Source organism: Papaver somniferum, unplaced genomic scaffold (assembly GCF_003573695.1).
Source record: "Papaver somniferum cultivar HN1 unplaced genomic scaffold, ASM357369v1 unplaced-scaffold_43, whole genome shotgun sequence".
Classification (NCBI taxonomy): Eukaryota; Viridiplantae; Streptophyta; class Magnoliopsida; order Ranunculales; family Papaveraceae; genus Papaver; species Papaver somniferum.
Window position 1 is genome coordinate 71023 of NW_020646860.1, and position 26401 is coordinate 97423.

Consider the following 26401-nt stretch of genomic DNA (forward strand, 5'->3'; position numbering starts at 1 on the left):
GTTACAGATTATCCAGAAACAGCAACAGATAACCATCGTTGCAGAGGTTATTGAAACATGAACTCTTTTCTGTTACAAATTCAGTGTTACGAAAGACAGCAAAACAGAAAGAAATTACATGGAGTCTTCAAGAGAAAATCAGCATGGAAGGAATGAAGAGGCACCTATTGGAAATCCTCCTACTGAAAGCGTCGTCAATCGAATAATACGGAGCGCCGTCGTCCAGCCTTTGCAAGATGGAAGAGAAACATCAGTATCATCAACAACATCAGGAGCACATTTTGTGAGAACTTGCCCGATTTTCAGAGGAAACAACGTTTGGGTACGTAGAACACTGCCTCAGACTAATAGCGAGAACCTTAATCGTCAGGGAAGGGTTCGAAACCTGCATCCAATCACTCAGGGTACTCATCTTGAAATAATTGCTAATATAGGTGTATGACATCTACCACGTGCCGGGCAAGTTAACAATCCGCAAGTGACTCCCATTGATTTGGCGCTACGTGAGCTTTACTAGGAGTTAGAAAGGGAAAACAAGCGGCTCTTGATCGCATTGGAGAAAAGGAAAGAGCTAGAAGAAGTGCATGCCTCACGTTCCGAGAGAAACATGACAAACCGTCGTACACGCCAAGAACGTGACATCGCACGCGAAAGGAATAAGACTCTTGATGGACGACGAACCAACCAAAATGATGAAAGAAGATTAGACGGTGCCAGAAGTGACCGTCAACACAGTCGTGATCCACATAACAATGGTTACTATGATCGTTACGTACCTGATGAGGGACATTATCACGAGCAAGACAGACAATCCGACCAAGCCATAGACGACCAGAAAGGCGCAGGCATAGAACGATCACGTCACCAGGGATCATTCAAAAAGATCCAGGCGCGAGAGAGACCATCCATAGAAAAGGACAAATCCACTCAGGAATGAACGGATCCGTAGAGAAACTGAGGGTGACTCTCCACGAAACGAGGAGCTTCGCAGAAGGAAACTTAATGAAATTATTGAAGAAGTGTTAGCTCAGAAGCAATCCAAAGACGAGAGACAACAAATATTGACGATGAAAAAGTCAATGGATTCACCATTTGTTGACAAGATAAAACGTTTCCGCCCGCCTTTAAACTTCGTCCAGTCTCAGTTCAAAGAGTTTTTTGATGGAAAGAATGGCGATGCGGTTGAGCATGTCCAACATTTCCAAGATTCTATGATTTTGTGGGGGGTATAGTGATGAACTACTCTGCAGAACCTTCCCGATAATCTTGACTGGTAAAGCTTTAACCTGGTTTTCAAAATTAGAGTCAAATTCAATAGCAAACTTTGGAATGTTGTCGAATGCATTTTTCGAAAAATATAAAATTAATCTCCGGAACAGAGAGGCAAGCAACCACTTGTTTCTCTTGCAACAGAAAACAAGTAAAAATCTCTTAGACTTCACACGAAGGTTTCGTCAAGAGGTTAGTGAAGTTGGAAAAGTTGATCTTGTCCTCGTGATTGAAGCATACAAGAACGCTTTGCGCTATGAAGTTCTTTGTGGGAAAAAGTTTGAGTTCGAAGATTGCTACTTTATCTTGGAAGACACTATGTATAATTACGCCATTTATGGTTAAGTGTATAAGTGCACCGTTATTATCTATTGTATTTCATTTCCTTCAATGCAACGCTATGCAAGATGTATGCCTTTTACGATTCAATGAAATGTTTCTATAAAATCACAAATTATGATAATCCAGTGCAAGAGTCATTAGAGTATATTACTACGGCACCTAACGACTCTACATGAAATTTTGCAGTGGCTAGATATAATCTTCATTTCATATGACTACAAATATGACGACCCTAAGTGTTATATTTTACAGGGAGTTTTGGTTTTAGAGTCGTTCTTGTGTAAACAAAACAACATAACGAATCTAGTGACCTAGCTAAAAAGGGTCGTTAATATTTATCACACTACCCTAACGATTTTTCATAACCTGGAAAAGTTGTAGGTTTGAGTCGTCGTTGGTAGTGTCCATAAAGTGACGACATAAGAGGGTCGTTTGGATATACACCCCCCGACTATGACGACCCTTACACTGAGTTGTTTCATGGTGTGGATGATTCGGCCACTTGGAGCAACAAACAGACAAATCGAATAGTATAAGATGTTTACCTGATTGTTTTGAGCTTAGGGTTCCTCATTTTGAGAGTTGGTTCCTTCAATTTCAGCAATGGGATCTTCATTTGCACCATTATTGCACTACACCATATTCTGTATTTTGCAACATTTCAATTTCAGGGTGCCCAACGGATATAGAAGTTGCACCCTTTGAAACACTTATATTCGTTGCACACCCGGAAATACGTTGCACTAAATCATAATTATTAGAAAAGAAAAAGAAACCAGGACACGCTTGTCATTATTAAATTAGTTGAGGGCTTAACTGTCTATCTAATTCTTATTATCTTCCCTTTTATTTTTATTTTTCTCATTTCCTTTTTATTTTCTTCTCATTCAACATCGAGTTCTCCTCCCCCATTTTTTCTTCTCTTCTGACCCTGAGCCAAGACCTCCAAATCAAACCCAAATTTTCATAAATCAAAACCCATTTCTCCTAAACTCTAATCTCATGAATCATAACTACTTCGAAAATCAACCCAATATTTCAATAAACTAACCCTAAAAATCGATTTTTTTTTTGGTAAAGTTGAATGATTCGGTAAGGTGTGCTTGGATCCAAGATGGAGTTTTTTTTTTATCCAGTGATGAACTAGTTAATACATTATGGTTTGAATTTCACAGCAATAAATCAGTTTCCCTCGTCAAGTGTAGGACTTTTTTTATAATTATCCTGTAAAGTTAATACCCTAGATTTATAATTGTTTTTCCTAATTGTTTCTTTGTTTCTTAATCAGGAGATGGAGATAGTTTATGGTGTGTTGATGATAACTTTGAGGTGACTACCTCAACTAGAAAAGATCCCTGAATAACACAGGACCCTAATCTATCGGTATCCGACAGAAGACGCTAGATCCTATAGGCATACCTCATACCCATGTTTTTGTAGTTCTAGTCCACTGTAGATTGCAAATAAAGGAGTAGGTATAAATTTAACTATAACTTATTTGTTCAATTTTTATATCTATTGAATTTTGTGTCGCTGATTTTGCAATTTTTCTTCCTGTGTGACAGTACAAATATGCTAAAAGAAGTTATACCACCTCCCTGCAACAACCACTGCCTATGAATTGTGTGTTTATGTTGTCTATGTTGGTCCAAGATAACAAATTCTAAAGGTGATTTGTGTGTTTTGATGCAGGGTTTGTGGATTATAATTTTGGTTCCTAGGGGATTGAAAGGTTGGGTAGTCGCACTCTAGATGTTGTATGATTTATGTTTCTCTTGTATCCGTTCCTCGCTTATAGAGGTATGTTGTCTTAACTATAGTTTTTTTTACTATATTTCTTGTTTTGGATTAACTATAGGTTTCAAACTCACTATGTGCATTTTATTTGATTCATTGAGACATTCATATCTTGTGGTTATGTTGGATTTACTTTAGGTGTGAAAGACTGCAGCGGTGGGATGTGTAAGACTGCAGAGGTGGGTTGATGCTCTCAAGGCGGTGGGATTTCTGGTTCTTTAAATTTCTGTTTTACCTGTGCATCTACTTTTGGTACTGGGAATTGACTTTGTAATTGCTGCCTTTCGTTGGTCGTGAGCTATTTGCAGCTGGTTTTCTGATATGCAGGGCTCAACTAACCATCATATGTCTGTTGATCTAAAATTTCCTTTGATGGGAAAGCAAGTAAGAAAGAAAATCGAATGAAGAGTTTGTGATACATCAGTAGCCACGGAGGTTGTTCCTAGTAAATGAATACTTCGAAAAAATATTTCTAATATGGCTTGTGCTCCGAATCTCTGTAGTTGGTTCATGTATTTCATTCATATTACATTATGTTCGTTACTATTTATTATGTTTCCCCGGATACTGACTTATAATCAATTTATTTGTGGTATATTCTGTAGGTTGGTTCACTGGATTTATAGTTTATGCCACTTACTATAGTTTTTGTCATGTGCCTCCTCTTGTAGAGTACGAGACATGTATAGAGAATGGTCTGAATTTGAGTTGGGAGATGAAGTCGGTATTTTTTGTTAGTGTGTACTGAGTTATCGCAATCAAAATCTTACTTGGCTGTCTTTGGTCCTCTTATAGGGTGGAGATCTAATGAGATACTGTCATAAATGCTCCTGCTACAAACCCCTCCTCGATCACCTCTTATCGTTTTTGCAAGAGATGTGTTTTACGAGTGGTAAGGATACCCATGGTTGTTTTCCTTGGTTGGAACTTCACAACCATTTCGTTAAATTTCTAAGTTACAATATTTGTAATGCAGGATCACTATTATGTCTGGATTCATCTGTCATTGCAAATGAGGAGTAGTGATTTTTACCGGTCTGTTTTTGGCACTGTTAATTATCGATTGGATATTGGATTTTATGGGTTAACTGTTATGTGTGGTTTACTTCTGATCACTCACAATTATCTTTTATTTTTTATTTACTTGTAGATTCAGAGCGAATCATTATCCATAGTGGATTCATGTCAATAGCCCTGTAATTGAATCAGAACATGGTGCTGGTGAACATCACCTTCACCATTTTCAGCAACAATAGTCTTATCACTTTCACCTTCACTGATACAATAGTCTTATCGCTTTCTCTATTAAGGTTTCATTTACCCGGTCTTTGAGAAGTCAAAGACACCAAATGAATGGTGAGTAACAGGATACTTATTTTCTTAATATTTGATTTATCTGGTCCTTGGTATCCGCAGTTGGTATTTTCTACCTTGGTACAGGTATGACAGTTGTCCATGGATTTCAAAACTCATTGACGACACAGGTGATAATATAACGGGTTTATTTTATTTAGAAAAATTGCGCATATTTGAATTTGTTTTAATGGCTTTTTGGTTTGATATGTAATGTATACGGGTGGATAAATTTAGAAGCATCCCCAGGAAAATACCAAGCATGCAGATCTAGTAATTGCAGGCTCATTCATCATTGAAGGTATTATGCTTCACACACCTAGTTGACTTATATATACTACTCTCCAAGCATGTCAATTAACTATGGGTTGTTCCGCAGGTGCTTTGCTAGTAGTTTTGTCCATGCAGTCAGGAAAGATGCAACAACCGAAGGAACGAAAATGAGGGATTATGTATAGACTGGTCATGATCCAACAGTGGTTGCTGTTATGACAGAGGTAACTTAGCTATAAACTACAAGACATACATATACCATGTTGAAAATTGATTGTTATTTTACTTCCTAGCCATATGATGAAACATTAAATCTGCAAGAAAATGGGGAGTGTATGTATTGTGTTGATCTAAATCTAATTAGTATGTCTTATGCATTGGAAGTTAGCCACCATGCCAACTCTGAGTTAAGGGGTATCAATGATCATGTCCAAGGGGTCTGCTAGGAAAAACTGACAGATCCTATGTATGCAGGTGATGTTCCATATCAATAGGGGTTTGGTTCATAAGATCGTTTTTCCAAGGTTTTTAGTTTTAGCACACATTGGGTCAATGGTTAACCCTCAGTTTTTAGTTTACTCTATACCTTATCTTGGGGAAAATTTGAAAAAAGAAGTAAAGTTCTGAAGTGTGATCTTGAGTAAGTTTGAACTTGTATCGTATATCTTTAACTCGTATCAGTTTTGAGTACTTTATATATGATGACCATATGTATTCTCCTATTTTCAGGTGCCACTGCAATAGAAGTTTAGGCTGGCTAAATCCTGCATCAGATTAAATAGCCAACAAGTTCAGAGTATTGGTATGTTAAATAAGTCATAATGCAGCTCTGCTACTCTGATATTATCTTCAACTCCTATGATGTGTTAGTCATCTCCTTTAATTGTACAAGTTTAATGAAGCATTTACTTGTATGTCTATTTTTGATCTCTTGTATAGAGTATAAGTTATGTGTATGTAATCCATGTAGGAAGAGAGAATATTGTATAGAGTATAAGTTATATTCATATGAAAAATTGTGTCTTTTAGTTGATCTACAATGGTATATGCAGGTGCAGAATATATATTTAGGTGCTCAAATCTGCTAAAAATTCGTCGAATTTTTTTTTTACCTGTAAATTGTTTTCCAACGTATATGCGATGTGCAAATTATTGTAATACGTTTCCTAAATTAATGTAAACGTTGCACAAATTCAAGAATCCGTTGCTCAAATTAGAAAATAAAATGTTGTTAAACCGGTTGAGCAACGTTTATATACGTTACAAATATTAATTTGTGCAACGTATTTTGACGTTGCACACAAATTTGCTACGCCATATTACCAACGGATATAGACGTTGGTTAAATTTACTGCAACGCTTATATCCGTCCTAAATCGGAAGTTTTGGTGTAGTGTTGATGGCTTCCTCTATTAACATCTCTTCATCAAATATCCAATCCATAGGATAGTTGAGACAATCTCACCATCAACACAATCATGTTTGTTATTTTAAACTTCACCAACATCATTTCCTCCACGAGAATCACTCATTTCAAAAAATCCTAACTCCCCCCACCCCAAAAAAAAAACTCAGCTTCTCCTTCTCCACAACACAAAAACACAATTTTTCTTGTATCAATTTTTTCCCTAAATCTGATTTTAATCTAACTAAAATAATTAACACTAATGATTTAGGGTAGTTTAGTCATTCAAAAAAATGGTACAAGGGATAACCCATAATTAGTATTTCATGACCTTTTTGTCCGGTAGTGTGAGGCCCCTAATTGTTTTATGGGGCCCCGATTAAACCAAGTAAATTAGGGGTGAACAAAACATCGGTATCAGCCGATTTCAACCGGGCCAACCCGGAATTTAGTAGATTGACACCCTATTCGTAATTTGGTGGACTGGACGGGTGTATTTCTAACACCGTTCTTTTCGCAGATTGGACGTGGGAGAAACATCACCCATCCATTGGACCCTCAGCCCGCTTGATACTCATAGGTTATAAGTCATATGTCCATCCATTCATGTTTAAACCTTGGTTATCCTTAAACCAGAGAGCAAAAGACTATAAAAAGTAGATCCCCATTTCCCATGCCCATGATATCTTTCTTATCGATTATGGTTAACGTTATAAATGTATATTGTAAGACTTCGGTCCTCGATTTGTTTGTTTGCTTGTATGGAAATGCTAGACTACAAAGAAAAAACTCAAGACAAGTAATAAAAACTTCTCCCAGGAATTCTTTCTTCCCACTTTCAACCCAAAGCCAGGGATCATGAGTAATACTACTAGAAATCTTAATAAGTACATTCCTATCTCGTTTTCTCTGTTTTTCATTTGTTTTCCATCACATTTCTGTATAATTAAATTAGACGATCTTCAAATCTTACTCTAATTAAAATCATATTTTGCCAAATCTGCAAATTCACCTGCACCTACTCGGTTCATCCACTCACTAGCGGATATTATACCCTCTGGGTAATAGATTGCACACGGGTATATTTTTGAAATCCGGATGCATTTGACGCGAGTGGTACCAAATCTACATCCACCCATCCATTGTTCACCCCTACCCTAAATACCTGCCACGATAGACCAAAACTTGCCACAACAATACATATTTGTATTATCGATATGATATAGAGGGTTTTTTCATTTGCTTTTTAAAACTTACCTGCCAGTCTTTGTAGCTCCGGAGTATTTCAGCTCGCCTCCTACCTATAATATGCAAATATCGACATCTCTAACTCTTCTCGGGGTGTTCCATCCACAAACGCAAAAGCAAGAAAAAAGAGAGTAGGTCACTCCTTATCCTATTTCACATGCCAATGACCGCAATTATCTTTTTGACCGGCAGCTTACAGTACTTAGATGGGGTAAACAGTCTTCGGGTGGCCACTTTTTATCACATTTATTAGAGGCTACTTTATCATTAAACAAATGTTTGTTTTTCTATATAAACTCGATCGACCGCATTGATTTTCATTATCAACTACTCCAGCCTTCCACACACTCTTGTGCAAACTTCTATACTACATATCTACAATCAACAACTATATCAATGGCTAGTTATGATTATGGTCTTTCCGGTCTAATTGGGAAATTTATAATTCAATTGGAGATCAATAGCGATGCTGACAATTTTTATGAAATCTATAAGCATTGCAAAGATGTTCCTAAGGCAGTTCCTCATCTTTTCACTGGTGTTAAAGTTACCAAAGGAGATGAACTCGTTTCTGGTTGTATCAAGGAATGGAACTATGTTCTTGGTATGTGTACAGTGTATAGATATTACTAAAATTGATCCCATTTTAAATATATGTGCTTAGAATTTGTTTGCACTTTGTAATAACCAACTTTTACGTATGGTTAATTTTTCGCATGCAGAGGGTAAGGCGATGACCGCTGTGGAGGAAACAACAATTGACGATGCAACAAGGACCTTGACACACCACGTAATTGAAGGAGACGTGATGAAGGATTACAAGAAGTTCGATGTGATTATTGAAGCTAATCCGAAGCCTAGTGGACAAGGAACCATTGGAGGAAGCATTGTGACTGTGTCTATTGTATATGACAGAATGAATGCGAAGTCTCCAGCTCCCTTCGATTATTACAAATTCTATTATCAGAACATAGTAGATATGGATGCTCACATCTCCACTTCTTAGTAAACTATCTTAATCTCCGTGTTGGGTGTGCGTATGCATGTGCATATGTACGTCAGTACTCGTTGATCAATTTGTATGCGTTACTTCACGAGATCTATTGCATCTCTATAACTATGTATCATTTTAAATAAATGGAGTAAGTTATTTAAAATATCTAATTAGCTGTGCCGAATGATTCTGTGATCCGAAATCTGTCATTGTGAAATTAACCTCTGGTTTTGTTTTTCCAATTCTGAATAACGCATTTAACGGTAAACTTAATTGTTTTATGACTCTTATCATTGTTCCACTTGGTAAAGTCTCTCCAGTACGTACTTGTACTAGAAGAGTTACAAACTTCTTCAATCGGAATATGATAAAGTTTATCAAGACTCAAGTTTCTACCGTTATGTATTTTATCTGCACATATACTGAATGTCCGTTGTTCGTATAATAGCAAGGTTTTGGTCCCAACCTAGTAACGAGAAAAAATTTGATGGGGGCTTTTGAAGAGGGCATGGGGGACCAATAAGGAACTACCACATGTCTTTGTTTTTATAACGAATTTATGGTATGCTTTTTAGAGGAAGGGTATTCTTGGAGTTGCAAGATCGGCGGCAGCAAAAACATTCTCGTAGAAGGAACAGGAAAATCACCATCGTCCACCATTGCTTTCTTCCTCTTCTTCTTCTCCTTTCTTTTACCCTGGCCTGTTACCGCTCCACCTACCGTGGTTGATTTAGAACATGGGGACTTGGTTGATTCTCTGTCTGTTGTAATGCTGGGTACAATTAACAAACAGCTTGTAATGATTTTTGTGCACTTTATAAGGATACCTGTGCAAAGGATTTCTGATCTAAAAATTTGATTAGATGCCCCCATCTAAAAGTCACCTGTTAGTGATTTTTGATGTCAAATATGTGTGGGTTTTTCTTCACTCGTCATGATAAGTGGACTCCTTTCTTAGAGAATTTATTCCATTGCTCATACTTTTTAATCTGGAAGTCTCTGTGTTCAAGGATATATTGCACATCCACGACCATAAACATATTACTATAGATTAATTCACATGTCCAGAAGAATTAACATATGAAGGTACGGATTTGACGTATTTTTCCAATGGTTAATCGGATGTTGAACCAACAGGGGTTGGTCATGGGTAATGATAATCTGATTATGGTCTTTTCTATTGAACCTAAATTGTTACTTTCCTACTGTAAAAGAGTTGTACAACACTAATGCGTAAATAGTTGTGATTTGATTTAGGGTTGGATAATGGAGGTGTTTGGTGGAGGCGGCGACAGGGGAAAAAGAAAGGAGGAGAAGATGAGGATGAAGAGAAAGAAAGCAACGAAGGATGTTTTTGTTGCCATTGATTTTGCAACTCCGAAAATGCCCTTCCTCTAAAAATCATACTATAAATTCGTTAAAACAAAGACACGTGCCCTCTTCGCAAAATGCCCCCATCAAGAAATTTCTCCCTAGTAACCTTCCCAAAAAAACACAGTACTTCCCATCTTCAACTTTCATAGAGCAGTTAGATTCGAAGAGTTATAAGTGCTACCGATTGTAAAACTGCGTTAGTGCAAAAACCACGTAGGATTTCTACTACCGGGTTCATGGGCAAGGGCACTGATACGGGTGGGCTATACAGAATTTTGTTGAAGGATAGATATTAGATAGCAATATTATATGTTGAGCCAGATTATGCGTGGTTTCCTTGGTAAAATACATATGGTTCTATTCAAATATCTGCCTTCCCGATCCCAACCATCGTTATTTTCTATATCTATATTTGGTAAGTATTAGTACTGCAGGTACTTACTTTTACGGGATAGTTAGTTACAGTAAAATCTCGTCAATTCAGAAACAACTTTTTAAATTGATTCATTAATTATGTCGTAGACTAGTAGGTAACATGGTGAGGATGTATGAAATGCATGTGCTGTACCTTAAACTAGCAGGTAGGCTAGTTTTGTCTTAAAAATAATGCAACTCCATCAACTAGCATTGGTTTTCATTATTGACTGCTCCAGTCTTCCATATACAGTTCTTTGCAAACTTCTGTAGGGCTACTATAATCATCAACTATCGATGGCACATCATGGTGTTTCTGGTTTAGCTGGGAAAATTGCTAACTCAATTGGAAGTCCATTGTGATGCTGATAAATTTTATATATAACCTTTGGAAGCACCACGAAAATGTCTCATAGGAAGTAACCCATCGTTTCCCTGGCGTTAAAGTTAGGGGTGAGCATTTGGCTCGTAATCCGCGGATTTAAGCGGGACCAACCGTTCTTTTGCGGATGGATGTCTGAACCGTTCTTTAGTGGGTTGGATGTGGATGGAATTTTTGAAATCCAACGATAACGGGTCGGGTCCGGATGCAACCATGAAAATCCGTTGGACATCCATATTCGTTAAATTAAGGGCATTTATACAGTTCTAGAAAATACTATGGATCATTTAGGAATTTTAAGATGTTTGTTTGGGGTGTTGTACATGGCATTTTTATATTTGTATACATATATAAGATATGTAGGTTTTATAAAGAGTCATTTGTGTTAGATTTATTTTCTTTACTATAAATTTTAACTAAAACAAAACAATTTGAATTATCTGCATCCAATCCGTACATCCGTGCATCCATTGGATGCAAATCCGTTGCGGATGCCAAATTTGAAATTCGTAGTGCAATGGATTGGATGCGGATGAGACGAAAACCGGTCCGTACTGGCCCATGCTCATCCCTGGTTAAAGTTACACAAAATTGGTTAAAAAGATCAAAATCAACAATTCCTGGGTGAAAAAGACTTGTACATTTTGATACTTGTTGTAGTGAAAAATCTCACTACTACACCCCTTAGATAATCTATATAGCAAACTAAGAAATCATCATGAAGAACACTAATAAGAATTTTATTAAGCTTATAAATCAATACAAGGAAAGAAGAAGATGAAACCCTAACTTGGGGAGCAAATAACTTTCTCTCTCCTATAATTCTATCTCCACTCTCAAAAAGATCTCTCTCTGTATTCTCGTTCATACATTTCTTGATCTCTGCTACTCATGGCTACCTGCTTTTATTGATCTTCTGCGATTACTTTCTCCTTACTTCCCTGCGAAGTACTCACCACAGCGTTTTCCATCCTTGGTAATAGACTCGCATTTTCTACATTTTCGCTTGTTACTGCTACTGGGTAGGAATCCATATCTCTCTGCTTTTCTTCGAGAGCGATGTACTCCTCCTGGTACTCGCGTAGCTCCTTCATCGTTATTCTGTCCTTCATCCTGAAAAATATCACTACTACACCCCTTAAATAATCTATATAGCAAACTAAGAAATCATCATGAAGAACACTAATAAGAATTTTATTAAGCTTAGAAATCGATACAAGGAAAGAAGAAGATGAAACCCTAACTTGAGGAGCAAATAACTTTCTCTCTCCTATAATTCTATCTCCACTCTCAAAAAGATCTGTCTAAGTATTTCCCGGCGAGCCTGTCTTAGTATGTTTTCATGCCTGTTTTGACGCACGGCCTCCTCTAATTCTCATTTCTCAGCCTCTTCTCTCCTCATTTTTCACCTTTCTCTTTCATCCCTTTCGTTCTCTTGTGCGGCTCTATCTCTCTTGTTTTGTCGCCTTAACATTTCTCTTCTCTGGAGTATCATCCTTGCTTGTTCTGGATCATTTTCCTGTTCTGAATCGTCTTGGATGCGGTTGTATTCTCCATTTCGCTCCGGTCTATCTTCTTTGCGACGTCCTCACCTGGGTTCATTCTCTCCTGTCTGTACGTATCGATCTTCTATTTGATTGTGTTCGCGTTCCTCCTTTATGTTGTCACCTACCTGAAGATTATTAGCCAAATTATTATCTATAAATTGTCTTTGTTCATCGCTTCTGTGATCAGATCTGCTTCGTCTGGTGGTACTTCTACTTGTCCTTGATCTTGAGCTCGCACGTGTTGTTCTGGATCGTGACTGTGACCTTTGGTCTTGTAATCGTTGATTTTCTTCTCTTAGTTCATCATTTTGTCGTGTCAAGTTCGCACGTAGTTCCTCTTTTCTTCTTCTTTCGTCTGCCAATCGCTGCCTTAGTTCTCCAATAGTCATGTTGTCTTGAATTTATCCTACTGCTCCTTCTTCATGCGTCCTCTCCTCGTTTTCTTCTGTAGTATCTGTATATATCTGTAGTGTGAACACTTAATTCATTATAATTTCTTTGATCGGTCTCCCTTGGTTCATGATGGATTTGAGATCTGACCGGTTGAGATCTGTTGTTCCTCTCTCCCATTCTTGATGTCTCTATGATTTCGCCTCTTCTTCTACCTGCAATTCTTCTACTCCTCCTAATCGGTGTTGTGTTTTCTCCTGCAGATGCTTGTCTCACCATTTTGTGTTCCTGAAATAACACTTTTCTCGCAAATTTATGCAAACTAATACTTCCTTCCTAAATGAAAACTATCTTTTGAACGATTGAATCCAAATGTTGAAATTCCGAGAAAACAATCGAAATCATTCACGAAAACAAGAATAACAAGAAACCTTTGAAGAATATAACCCTTAGGATTATTCGATAGGTTCGAAATCAGCGAAAACTCAAGAACAAACTTATGAACTTATTTGTTTTGTAAACCGAAACTCAACGAAAACAAGAATATAAGAAATCTTTGAAAAATCAGTTTAAGGTTTTCACAAACAGGTGTAATCTCTTCCCCGAGCTGTATTCTACCGCCAAAATGTAGTTTTTGAGAATAACGATGTATGTACAATAATCCTAAGAGAAATAGCAAAACTAAGAGAGATAATGGCTAATGGGAAAGATGGAGGAAGAAGACAACTAGAAGAGGTGATAGCAGAAGCAGCAAAGACACCCTTCTCACAACGGATACAATTAGTAAAAATTTCAACAAAGTGCACACTACCCACATTTCCTAGCATCTTTGCTGGATCTACATGTGCAATCCATCACATAGGGGCGTACAACTTAGCTTTGCTGCAATATGAGGATAATGACGCGGTCTTATGCAAGTATTTCCCGGCGAGCCTCGCAGGAGAAGCTTTGAAGTGGTTTGAGGGATCGCCAGTAGGTTCAGTAATATCATTCCAGCACCTACAGAGTTTTTTCTTGAGACAGTACATTAGCAACAATATGCTAAGGCCATGAATCGATAAAGTATTCAACCTAAGGTGGAGAACAAATGAAAGCCTGCGAGATGTGACTACTAGATGGAGGACAATGTGTAGCGAAATGGCAGGACGTGTGGATAAAAGAAATCTCATCTTAGCATTCATCAATGCCTATTATCAACTGACTTATTGTACACACAGATATTCAGGATGAAGGACATAATAACGATGGAGGAGCTACGCGAGTACCAGGAGGAGTACATCGCTCTCGAAGAAAAACAGAGAGATATGGAGTCTTATCCAGTAGCAGTAACAAGCGAAAATGTAGGAAATGCGAGTCTATTACCAAGTATGGAAAACGATGTTGCGAGCACTTCGCAGGGAAGTAAGGAGAAAGTAATCGCACAAGATCAACAAAAGCAGGTAGCCATGAGTAGCAGAGATCAAGAAATGTATGAACGAGAATACAAAGACATATCTTTTTAAGAGTGGAGATACAATTATAGGAGAGAGAAAGGTATTTGTTCCCCAAGTTAGGGTTTCATCTTCTTCTTTCCTTGTATTGATTTCTAAGCTGAATAAAATTCTTATTAGTGTTCTTCATGATGATTTCTTAGTTTGCTATATAGATTATCTAAGGGTGTAGTAGTGGGATTTTTCACTACTTCATGATGATTTCTTAGTTTGCTATATAGATCTACCACTATGGTTGGCTTCATCCCTTTTCTATCCCTCATATGTAGGGAAAAATCCCAAAAACCATCCACTATGGTCTCCCGTATCCCTCACTTTCCCTACATCGAGGATCACATCTGATCCTCCTTGTAGGGAAGGGAAATCACAAGGCTACTCAGTTACCGTATTTTTTTACCCTTTAAGGCTACTCAGTTGTCGTGGCATTTTATACGGCTAATGAGTAACCGTTTCTGGTTTTCAAAGTTTTACCTTAAAACTTTCCTTTTTCACTCTTTTTTTTTTACTAAAAGTCATTTTTACCTATTATATCTCATTTTTACCTATTATATATCTTTTTTTTACTCTAAAATATTTTTTTTTTACCTAGACAAATATATTCATATTGAAAAAAAACTGCAAAAATAAAATAAACGGCTACTGAGTAGCCGTTTCGTGTAGGGAAGGGATAAGAGGGAACCATAGTGAGGTTGCCATCTTTGTTCTATCCCTTCGCTACATTTGAGGGATAGGGAAGGAATGGAGGGCACCATAGTGTTAGCTCTAAAGGTTTGAATATAAGTGAGGTCCACGGATAACGCCAATAAATACGCTTTATTTGACTTGATTTAACGATTTTGTTTTACTTTTTTTTTTGCAAATTAATAATTAACTAATGAATGTTAATTAAGTCCATCTTAAGATGTATAATTACAAATCAAATCTAAAAATAATAATCTTAGCCGTACATTGTGAATTTTGGGCTACACATATATACCATCTTATTGATGGGTTTCTAAAAGAGAGAGAAACCAGATTTGAGTTCCTCAGAAGTTTCCACTTTATTAATACCGTGAGGACCACATATGTTGTTATCTCACTTAGGGCACACATGGAAATCACATTGAACTGCTTTGAATGGACACATAACAGACACACCACGATATTTCTTATAGACATTCGCATATAAGAGATGTTGACACTCCTATATTATATCTAGGACTGCTAGATAAATAAGAGCAATTGACACTCCTATATTATCTAAGGGGTGTAGTAGTGAGATTTTTCACTGTTACAATATTGTTTATATGGACATGAATCAAAAAAATACTGTTCAATTATCCATTTTGGATATTCCACCCAGAAATATTAGAAAAGTATAATTGTAATTGACAAAAACATCCCTAAACAAGTTCTCGTATCTCTAACTGACAAAAATACTTTTCCAGTACAATATCCGACTAAACATATGCTTTCTCAGGATGAAACCAAGTTCATCCTGAACAATCCTTCCAATACCGCCACTATCACTGTCATTAACGATATCACTGCCACCTACAATACTACCATCATTGCCTGCATCGCTGCCACCACTGCCACCACCATCGCCACGACCTCCACCAACACCTGGAAGAGGAAGACTTGCAACTTTTTCGATTAGCTTCCAAGGTAAACTCAACTCCAACAACTCAACTTTTTCATACATTGCAAGCAACAGCAGCTCTGCCACAAGCCATTGTGCTTCATGCAACCCATAGCCATTAATTCCATCTCAAACTCACTTGCCTACATAGCACCATTTCCTGCAGCTCCGCAACTCATACTTCTTGCACCATTATCTCACTGAACAGCTACTTGCAACCTCAGCTGCAACTCTGCATAGACGACCATGTAAACACTTCCCTGTAATCACCTAAAGCATAAATCTATACTCTTTTGCATTTGAGAAACACCCATTTCAGCTTCTTGTTTCAACTGCAACCAAACTCAATCCAACCCCGCAGCTGCAACTTCGTTTCATAACTCCATCCACGGCTCCTTCAACTTGTTCTTTTCTAACTCCAACTAGCACCAGATCCATAATATGGAATCTCAGATCAAATCACCACCACTGCATTCCTCGGCTCGGCTCTAACCATCCTATCACAACTGCAACAATCAATTAACCTGCCAGATTCATTCATCACCAAATTATGCAGCTTTCCAACCCTGCCATTACCTAATTGATCTTAAATCACATTTCCAGATCAATGTAAGAAGCACAAAACCAAGCACAATCCTTTTGGTTATCGAAACTGCATAAATCTGCAAATGTCATCATTACATTGTTATAAGACGACTGCTTGAAAAAAAGAATTAAACAAGAAGACTGCAGGGAGCAATGGAATAACATATTATAACCATGTCATTATTCATTCTTTGGAAAAGTGACGCTTAAACCAGCAACTGTTAAAACTATGTCATTATAACATACCTTGATCAGTTGAGATACAGAGGCCATGAAATCAATAATACCAGTTGATTTCAACATGAAATCAATAATACCACCTTAGAAACAGTTGCAGAGCTTTTAGTAAATGCAACCTGGTTGAGGGACATATTTTCTTAGTGCTTATTCAACATGAAATCAATAATACCAGAGATGCTGTGATAAAAAAATCAGATGCAGAACAAAACCTTGTCCACATGTGAATGACATGCCAAAGAAGCACCAGCTTCAGTGCCCAATCCAGTTAAAATGTTTAGCACACCAGGAGGAAAACCTATTTCTCTATAAACCTGGCCCAACTCCAAATAAGTCCCGGAAATAAAAGTTTGAGAGAAAGACTGTAAGAACTTAAAACAATGAAAATCTATGAAAACACAATGAAAAAAACCTTACACATATGCCATCTTCGAGGGATTCAGTATAGCAGCACATCCAGCAGCCAAAGCAGGAGATACTTTTGAGGGTTTAGAGTGTCTTGTACCTTACGTAGCTTATCGATTCATCGAATGAGATTTTATTAACTGGGAATTTAATGTGGGAAGAAATGATGTGCCATTGTAAGCTTTGGTTACAACTGGACCCAGTATCAGGTAACTTACTCTCTACCTTGGTTAACTCTCTACCCTTGTCAATGATTATAATTACGGCCCTCAAGTCCAACTCTCTGCACCTCATCTCGCCAGCCTGTGAAAAAATTCATGCTTTGTTAATCCACTTAAATTACTGAGAAAACTGATTATGCGAAATAGAAATAAGAAACTACTCAATCTTTTGTATTCAATAGATGATAGAAAAACAATGATCACCTATTTTTCTAGTAAAAATTCAATGATATGTTTATATTCCATTCCACACTGATCACTTAAAACCTAAACATAAAAAAAATGAATTTAGACAAATTTCACAAAAAATTACTCAGGATGTATCTGGATACATCCAGTGTTGCTAAGTTATTCCTATTTAAATCTCAGTAATCAACATAGGATGTAACTGGGTACATCCAGTATTGTATACATAAATTATAGTTCTTCCAAATTCTTCTACTCAATCTAAAGTAGGATGAAACTGATTTTCTTCCAAGTTTAAATATGTATGAAAACGAATTCAACCAAATTTAAAACTTGATAAAACCATTTTCATACTAGTATAAACTCCAACGAAAACAATAACAACCAGGATGATACCAGTTGCATGTAAGTTTAAACATGGATGAAATCAAATTCAGCCAAATCTAAAATAGGATGATACAAGTTTCATCTATAGCAAGAAGATACGAGTTTCATACTAGTTTAAACTCTGATGAAAGAAAATTCAACCAAATCCAAAACAGGATGATACATGTTTCATCCATATTTATGGAAGAAAAAAAAACATGACGATACCTATTCCAGCTTACCTCAAATACAGGTTCATCCAATACAACTAACCATCGATACAACAAAACAAGATGCAAACCAGTTTCATCCAATACAGATGCATTACAACAACAACCTAATTTTCAGTAGAGCTGGATTACAAAATCGTCATGTACTTCAAATACATAACTCACACCTATTCATATTAAAATGAAGAAACATACCCAAGTTACACCCATGTACTTCAATCAATTCAAAAATTAATCATGTGATTTTGAAAATAAAATCAAAACAAAGTTATGGTTTGGGAACTTACGGGTTCTAGGAGACATATTGTGAAATTGAATACGGCCAAACCCTAATTAGGCTATAAATCTTTGATGTTGTAGTTGGTGTTGTTGTTTGCAGACGACAGATAAACAAATTTCAACGATGATGCCTCTGATTTCATCTATAAAGACGATGATACTGGATCTGTTTTTGATGATGTTTACAACGATGGTGATACTGTTTATGTAGTTGTTGGTACGAAGAAGGTGCAGAAACCGAATTCAATGGTTGTGATGGAGAAACACAGATGGAGGAGAAAGAGAGATGGTGCAGAGAAAAGAAAAGCGTCGATGGTCGTGTTATAGAGAAAGGGTAGTTATGTCTGTTTCTAATAAAAAATCTCCCGTCCATTTCACCCAGGTGAAAAGTTTACCCGTCCATCTGAACCGGGAAAAGTATCTTTTTGGCCAAATAGCCCATTTTCTGTTAAAGTTAACGAAGGAGATGGACTTCGTTCGGGTTGTATAAAAGAGTGGCACTATATTCTTGGCATGTATAAACACGTACACGAGAATTTTATGCGAGAAATTTCAGAATCGAATCCGATTCCTTTTCCACATAGACAAGGAAACATTTGCAATATTATGTACAACGAAAACTGGGCTGATGAAAGTGAATCAGAAAATAATTTCGACCGGATGAGAAATTTATATCTATGTATGACTCCATATGTTTCTATGCCTCCACGGCTGCAGATGTTAACGCCAGAGATCACAACTTAGGGAAGTATGAGAATTCTCAGGACATTATTTATTCGAAGGGAAATTTGGGAAAATGTCCCAATACGACGTGCAATGTTGGAATCCGCCCCAACGATAAAAATAATTGGATAAATTCCCTATTCCATTAACATTGTCATCCAACCCGGTTAAGTCACATGTGTAAGGCCGGATCACCACCATCACCACCACCAAAACCGCCGCCGCCACCACCACCACCCGAACCTTAAATTCTGAACCCTAAACCTTGAATCCTGAATTTTGAACACTAAACTCTGAATTCTGAAAGGTGTATTTATCATTTTCTTCTGAGCGTATGGGCTCACACATGTGACTTAACTGTAGAATGGAGCATTTTTCCAAATTTTTTAAATGTTGGGACAGATTTCCAACATTGCACCTCTATTTGGTTTTTTTTTTTTTTTTTCCAATTTTCCCTTATTTGAAAGGGACGAGTTGGTGTAGAAAATACTTCAAGTATGACTTCAAGAGATTAGTGAGAGTGAAGTCGAGCCCGATTCTTTTCCCCCCTCCCCCTGCTTGTAATACTCTCTTCCATTTTTCATAAGAAAATTATGAAAAATGGAAGAGATTGAACTGACTCATGCCAATTGCAATCTCTACCCAACTCATAGCAAAACTCATACTCAGTACTCCATAGATGTAGATATTTGACGAAAATATGTTGTGTTGATTACCTCCGCGGAGTTTAGTTATTACTACTTGCGTGATCTTTGTGTTACTTACTTTGCTTGCTGGTTAATCTGATTTGTAGATCTGATTGGTGGTAGACTATAGGAACATTAGTAGTTGAAGTTATTTTTTTTACTTTAGGCTCTCAACTGTTATAACGATTGTTTTTGACCAATAAAGATGCTAATTAATTTTACATGCATGCACGGTCTTGTGATTAGTTACTTTGTTTGAGAAAAATGTTAATCCGGCTGTTAAGTCCTCATAATTGAAGCTCACTGCTAGTGAGTCACTACCGCTAGCTAAAATATTAGGGACAAAATAAATGTGCCTTATAACTTATTGTTCCAGTAAGGGGCGTCGGCCGAAGACCGCCACATTATCTGCATGACAGGACTGATTAGTTGAAGCCTCGTAGCTAGGGAATCAGTTGAACACAGCGTGGAAAACATGCGAGTTTTTGAACATTTCATTTTTGGCATCTTTTTACATACACGGAAAGTATTATTGCACCTCAACCACTTCCTCTGTGTATATGATTGCATCACCCTCGGTTTATAAAATTGAATTGTGTTTGTATCATGAGTAAAAATGTCACATAATGGGCCAAATTGCTATTTGAATCACCTTTTGGCCCTTATTCAAGCCTGTCATCCAGCCAACCGATCTAGTCCAAGCGTTTCATAAAGCCAACATCCGGTCAATGGTAAAAGTCAATCGTGGGTCAACTATCGAAGCCAAATTGCCAGTCGCGCTTCTAGCCAGTTTTCGTCCATGTTGCCAACAATGCTGCCAACCGGGAATCTCCCCCGGGCATGTCCCCCGGCCATGTTGTTCAGCCCTACCCACAGGAGGAATCCTCCATCCATACTGCCAGCTCGTTATGCTGTCAACCAGTCAAGCCAGTCTGCCAGCAGGTTTTTTCCATTCAAAGCTCTTCAGTCGCAGTCAACATCAGAAAGTCAACCCCTCCAGTCAAAGTCAATATCAGGTTTTGTTGAACAATTTTCTACAGGGAATATTTTGGAATATTTCAGGAGACATGCAGGGCAAATTAATACAATTTATGCCAGGAGGCATGCAGGGAAATTTAATATAATTTATGCCAAGAGGCATCTAGGAAAATTTAATATAATTTATGTCAGGAGGCATGCAGGGGAAGTTAATACCATTTATGCTTACCTCACAATTAGGGTAAGACCCTGATTCGCAACTGTATAAATAGGGGGAGGCTGGATAGAAAAAGCAGAGGAGCAAACCCTAAAAGGGATCAAAAATTATTGTAACCCATACATCAATAAAATATCTCTCCCTACGAAAATTCGTCCGTGGATGTAGGCAAACCATGTCGAACCACGTTAAATTCGTGTCTATCATCTTTAAGCTTGTTTTGTGTATAACCCTAGTTCTGATCATCATCACCAGAATCATCGTGTTTAGTACCTGGAAATATTTCTGGGTACAAACATTGGCGCCGACTAAGGGGAGTACGAAAAAAGAAATCGTGTTTTCCCATTAAGAAAAGTAGTACAAAAAACTTAAAAATCGTGTTCGTGAGAAAGCAGTTTGGACGCCGTCAAAAATCATTGCTTCCATCCAGTTTTTCGCAACTACTGTAGTCCAGCTGATCGTAATTGTTATAGACCAGATAATTGTAGTTATTGTAGTCCAGTTGATAGCAACTGCTGCAGTCCAGATTTCCAGTTCGAGGTTTCCTGAAGCCATGACTTTCGGAAGGCATTGAAACTGCATCATTACAAAATCTGATGAAGTTGCCAGGACGTTCGGTCCGCGATGAAAGATTGAGAGAAAACACAATCAAAATTGTTGTAGGATGTTCGATCAACAACATGTTAAAATCCAGACTTCGAAGAATCTGCTTTCCGGACAGCGCAACGTCCACATATTCGAGTTTATAAGATGTCAAAATCGCTACTGTGAAGTTCGCAGGGTTGTCTAGATGCCTACATATTTAGGCGTTTGCAAACCCTAGAAAAAACCTCCAAAAAAGCGTCACAAAAGGTTCCAGAAAGAATCACAAAAATATATCATAAAAGTCGCAGGAGGGTGCCTGGGAAAAAGCAACAGTATCAAGAAACCTGTTGCAAGAAGGTTCGGAGGAAAGACAACAATTTAGAATTCTGTTGCAAACTGTTTTAGGTAAAAGATAACAAATCCGAAAACTATTGTAAAAACCGTGGCGAATCGTTTAAAAAAAATAGATCACGTCATATTCCGGCGACATACCCGGCGGCCGTGGCCGGCGGTATATCCGACGGCCAATCCAGGCGATCTCGTTCACCTACTTCAGCATTTTTATTCACCCATATCAGAGTTTCGTTCACCCACGTCAGAGTGTCGTTCAACCACATTAAGCTTCCTTTCACCTCCATCATGTTGCTGCCGCCAGTATCAGAAGTTGTTCACCCACTTCAAGCCAAGCCATGGAGCCAAGCCTTTGGATGTTTCTCCCCAACTTCATTACACTCCTGGATGTTTATGCCCAAACCGAGTCAATGCCGAGCTGCCAATTTAAGCTAAGCCAAGTCGAGCTATCGGACCTCTGAAGTATAGCCATTTCAAATCCAGGCCGAAGTATTATTCCACCCAACTCTATTAAGCCTTCGGATGTCCACGCCCTTGGCTACTCTTCAGCAGCAACCCCTAACAATTCAGCCGCCACGTCACCTCGATTACTGACACGTCAGCAAGGTGGTCCAGTCAGTCGCGACATGTCAGCAAAGAAGAACCACGTTGTTCGCCACATCAGCAAAATGACGAGTCAGCAGGTGACGTGGAAGAATATTCCGTAAAAGGGCAAGCATATTCCATTAAGGCTACATCAACATGACGTCAGCAGCAGCAGGTCCGACGACCAACCCCGGCGGCTCAACCCGACGAAGGTCATCTCCTTCCGGCAGCGGTGATCCCATGCTTCTCGATATAACTCACTTCAGTAGTCCTTGGATATTTTATAAGTGCATAATTCATATGATTTTAGTATCCATTCCATACTTGTTTTAGCTACTATTCTTGCATGTATTCGTATTATTACTCTTGTTTTCTCTTATTTGTCTCAAATAGATGAATCATGCACAAAGGATATACAAAGTTCTGAAAAGATCTAGGAAGAGAATTATTCCAAGTATCCAAGTGCCCAAGTCCAAGAGAAGCGGAAGAAGTGCGAAGAAAAGGAGCAAAACGCTCAAAATCAAGAGAAGGGCCAAAGACCGATCTTACCTCATTCAAATTAAGTATTTCTCATCACCATCTTGAAGATAATTGAAAGATAAAAATAATTCAAAAAGAATGAGGTCATTCCAAGTTCGGATGAAGAAGTTGTGGCGAAAACAGTTTCCATTGAATACCGAAGACAGTGAAGTCCGCGAACTGGGTTTGCGGACGGGGGTCGCAGACTTATTTCCGAAAATATCTGCTGGAATTTGAAGTTTGCGGACTAGGTACGCGAACTTATCAAATGGGAAACGTGTATTCACACTTTGGAAGGCCTAAGGGCACGTTTGGAGTCGTTATGTCGTATTTTCGGATCGGGTTCCTAAACCTAACTAAATACTTGGAGACCAAGCAATGTAAACCTATAAAAAAGGTATTAGGTTATGTAAAACTCAATCAATAATCTAATCTCATATCACAAGTTCTACATCAAAACCTATGGTTTATCCCTTTAGGGGGAAACCGCCATTATCATCTTCTTTGTAATATGAGTAGCTAAAACCTTTGTTGATTAATGATGAATTCAATGTTCTAAGCGTGAATCTTTATTAATAATGCAAATATATTGAGAGTTTTTATCATAATCGTTTGTCTTTACCAAATCTAGGGTTTATGAGTGATTCCTAGATTGATTTGGGATGCATACTAGATTAGTCTATTGATTGTTCTATTTCTAGTGGAAGTTATGAGATAAGTAATCGTTGATTAACTCTCCACATAAGTAGAAATCGCGAGACCTTACAGAGGGATTTTGTGGAGCAATCGTGTATGGAGAAAACACCAGTAAGTAAACCTTGATCTAAGAGTTTAACTACTGGGATCAACCTAAATTCACAAAGCTTAAGGCGTTCGATTAGATTACACCTTGAGTGATCTACTACTTGGTGGTTCGTTGGATAAAATCTGGTAGTTGAGAACTTCCGTATCCAATGATAAAAGGAGTTTTGGGGATAACAATGATCTAGTTGTTATTCTACGGTTGATGATGAATGATTCTTACGAAGAATAAATAAGTATATTAATCCAATTATCGCTTGATAACGGCGAAGGATTCCTTATTCATCCCTTTCATCTTATTGTCTTTATATTAATCTTAAAACCAAAACCCCCCTTTGTTATTTACTTTATTTTGCTGATCAAATAACATATCAATTACACAGCTCTCTATGGGAACGATCTCTTAGAGCAACTGCAATGGGCGACTAAACCCAAATATATGGTCCAGATACGTGACACAGTCGAACAGACTAAAGATCATATACCAGACTAAACCCAAATTTGAGACTATATTTGGTCTGGAGCAACGACCAAAACCAAATTTGGTCGAGCGAAGTTATAATCTTCGTCCGTTAACAGGCGTTTATATAATGCACGCTTCATCTGAAGCGGTGGTATAATTCTCGTCCCAAGATCAGGCGGTTGTATAATATACGCCGTAGCTAGGCGAACCTATAATGTACGCCCGATCGGGCGTTAGTATAATGTCCGCCTGATAACAGGCGTGAGTATAATGTTCGTCCCATTAAGGCATGCATTATACCTTAAGTACATTTTTGTTAATGCTTTATACATGTGCTCAAGCTAAAGAATATAGCTAGTTAGTAGTTAATTGACTTTAGTATATACCACGTCTAGTTTAGAAGTACTAAAACCCGTACAATTGTATCACTGTATACAATAGCTCCACTAGTAGTTAAAGTACAGACTAGCCAATTACTAACTTGCTGGTCTTGATTCGATTTAACTTTTAACAATTTTGACTAACTGCAAAACGATAGATGGGAGTGCGGAGATTATATCAACGCCCCTGTCCCGGTGTGCATTATATAAACGCCCCATCCAGCGTGGATTATATCAACGCCCCTATTCCAGGCGTAAACTATATAAACGCCCCACATAAAACGTTTGCTATATCAACACCCCATATCCGGCGTTTACTATATCAACGCCCCAAACCGGCGTTTACTATATCAACGCTCCACTATCAGACGTTGATTATATCTTCGCTCGACTAAATATACTCGTTTATCGTTGCGTCACACTACTGACTAAACTCAAATTTGATCGTGGTTTTTGATCTTTGATCTTTGGTTTTGATCGCACCATTGTGGACGCTCTTACTACCACTATATTACCAGTTAATTAGTGGGAAATATATTTATTAATTTGTTGAGCCTACGACAGCCCATACAATATTTCCGCCCTGCTACTTTGTATTGCTGGATATTTACGCCGTATCCGAGTCAAATCAACCGAGCCAACTCGCCAGTTGAGCCAACTCAACCTTGCTCGATGTTTCAACCCCTTTTGCTTTGACCTAAGGATATTCCCGCCCCACTTCATGGGCTTAGCCACATACACCATTTCTTGGCTTGGTCTTCAAATTTGTTTCTTTGATATCTTCATCATATGACGTCCGAATTGGATGATTTTTGGCTCGTTGTGATCGTATTTCAATATCCTACATCATGAAGTCGTTGAAAAAGATATATCACGTAATCAACATGTTAATACCAAGTCATCAAGCACCTTAACATATCAGTTGTCACATTAGCAACTTGCCACCATGTAATGGACCATGTCAATATAAGTTGTGCCACATCAACTGCTCCTTCCCGTCAGCTATCCATTCACCCCAACTTACATAACATGCAATTTTGTTTGTTTAATAACTTCTTCGTCGTGCGTCAACTTCAAACAATTTTTGGCTCGTTGAGGTTGTATGTAAATTTCCGGCATTATGGAGGTGGAATTTCAAAATTTGGAGAAAAAATATTTTTGAGTGTGGAGTGGCCACATCGAAAAAAGACGCATTTAATCACCAAATGAAGCCATCCTCAGAGTTTTTGAATACTATTGTGTCGATATGCATCCTCAACACACTCATGGTCGGTGGTCCGCATAACTGCTGCATTCCAGTTGTTCGAATTGTTGTAGTCCAGTTTCTCAGAAACAACTATAGTCCAGTTGATCGAACTGCTGCAGTCCTTTTACTCAAAACTGTTACAGTCCAGTTGATAGAACTGATGTAATCCAGTTTCTCAGCAATAGCTGTAGTCCAGTTGATCGAACTGTTGGAGTCGTTTTTTCGCACAACTGCTACAGTCCAGTTGATTGCAACTGGTGCAACCCAGTTTTACTCATAATTGTTACATTCCAGCTGATCGCAGCTGTTGTAGTCTACTCCACGGCAACTATCTGCAATCCATTTTTGGTTCAACTGGTGCACTCAATCCCACAGACAACTCCAGTTGCTATGTCATAATAGAAAAGAAGTATGGGATCAATCAGCAACCTTTTTTCTCAAATAATCCTAAAGGCAGCT

The 26401-nt window shown here is 37.9% G+C and overlaps 2 protein-coding genes across 2 annotated transcripts; one reads left to right on the forward strand and one right to left on the reverse strand.

Annotated features, from left to right (window-relative positions):
• Positions 1-8017: 8017 nt before the first annotated feature.
• On the forward strand, positions 8018-8851 carry LOC113342559 (major latex protein 15-like). Its single transcript, XM_026587069.1, has 2 exons — positions 8018-8291; positions 8410-8851. The coding sequence occupies exons 1-2, from the start codon at positions 8084-8086 to the stop codon at positions 8691-8693; spliced, it is 492 nt and encodes a 163-aa protein (XP_026442854.1). The 5' UTR covers positions 8018-8083; the 3' UTR covers positions 8694-8851.
• Positions 8852-11756: 2905 nt separating this feature from the next.
• Positions 11757-12787, reverse strand: LOC113342534 (uncharacterized protein KIAA1211 homolog). The gene is made up of 2 exons (XM_026587048.1): positions 12444-12787; positions 11757-11964 (listed from the first exon to the last, which is right to left on the reverse strand). The coding sequence occupies exons 1-2, from the start codon at positions 12785-12787 to the stop codon at positions 11757-11759; spliced, it is 552 nt and encodes a 183-aa protein (XP_026442833.1).
• Positions 12788-26401: the final 13614 nt, after the last annotated feature.

What these genes read in the sequence shown, in the direction of transcription:
- LOC113342559 (XM_026587069.1), top strand. Translation starts at nt 8,084, where the DNA reads ATGGCTAGTTATGATTATGGTCTTTCCGGTCTAATTGGGAAATTTATA. An exon ending in GGAATGGAACTATGTTCTTG is followed by an intron (nt 8,292 to 8,409) that starts GTATGTGTACAG and finishes TTTCGCATGCAG; the next exon opens with AGGGTAAGGCGATGACCGCT.
- LOC113342534 (XM_026587048.1), bottom strand. Translation starts at nt 12,787, where the DNA reads ATGACTATTGGAGAACTAAGGCAGCGATTGGCAGACGAAAGAAGAAGA. An exon ending in ACAGGAGAGAATGAACCCAG is followed by an intron (nt 11,965 to 12,443) that starts GTGAGGACGTCG and finishes GATATTTTTCAG; the next exon opens with GATGAAGGACAGAATAACGA.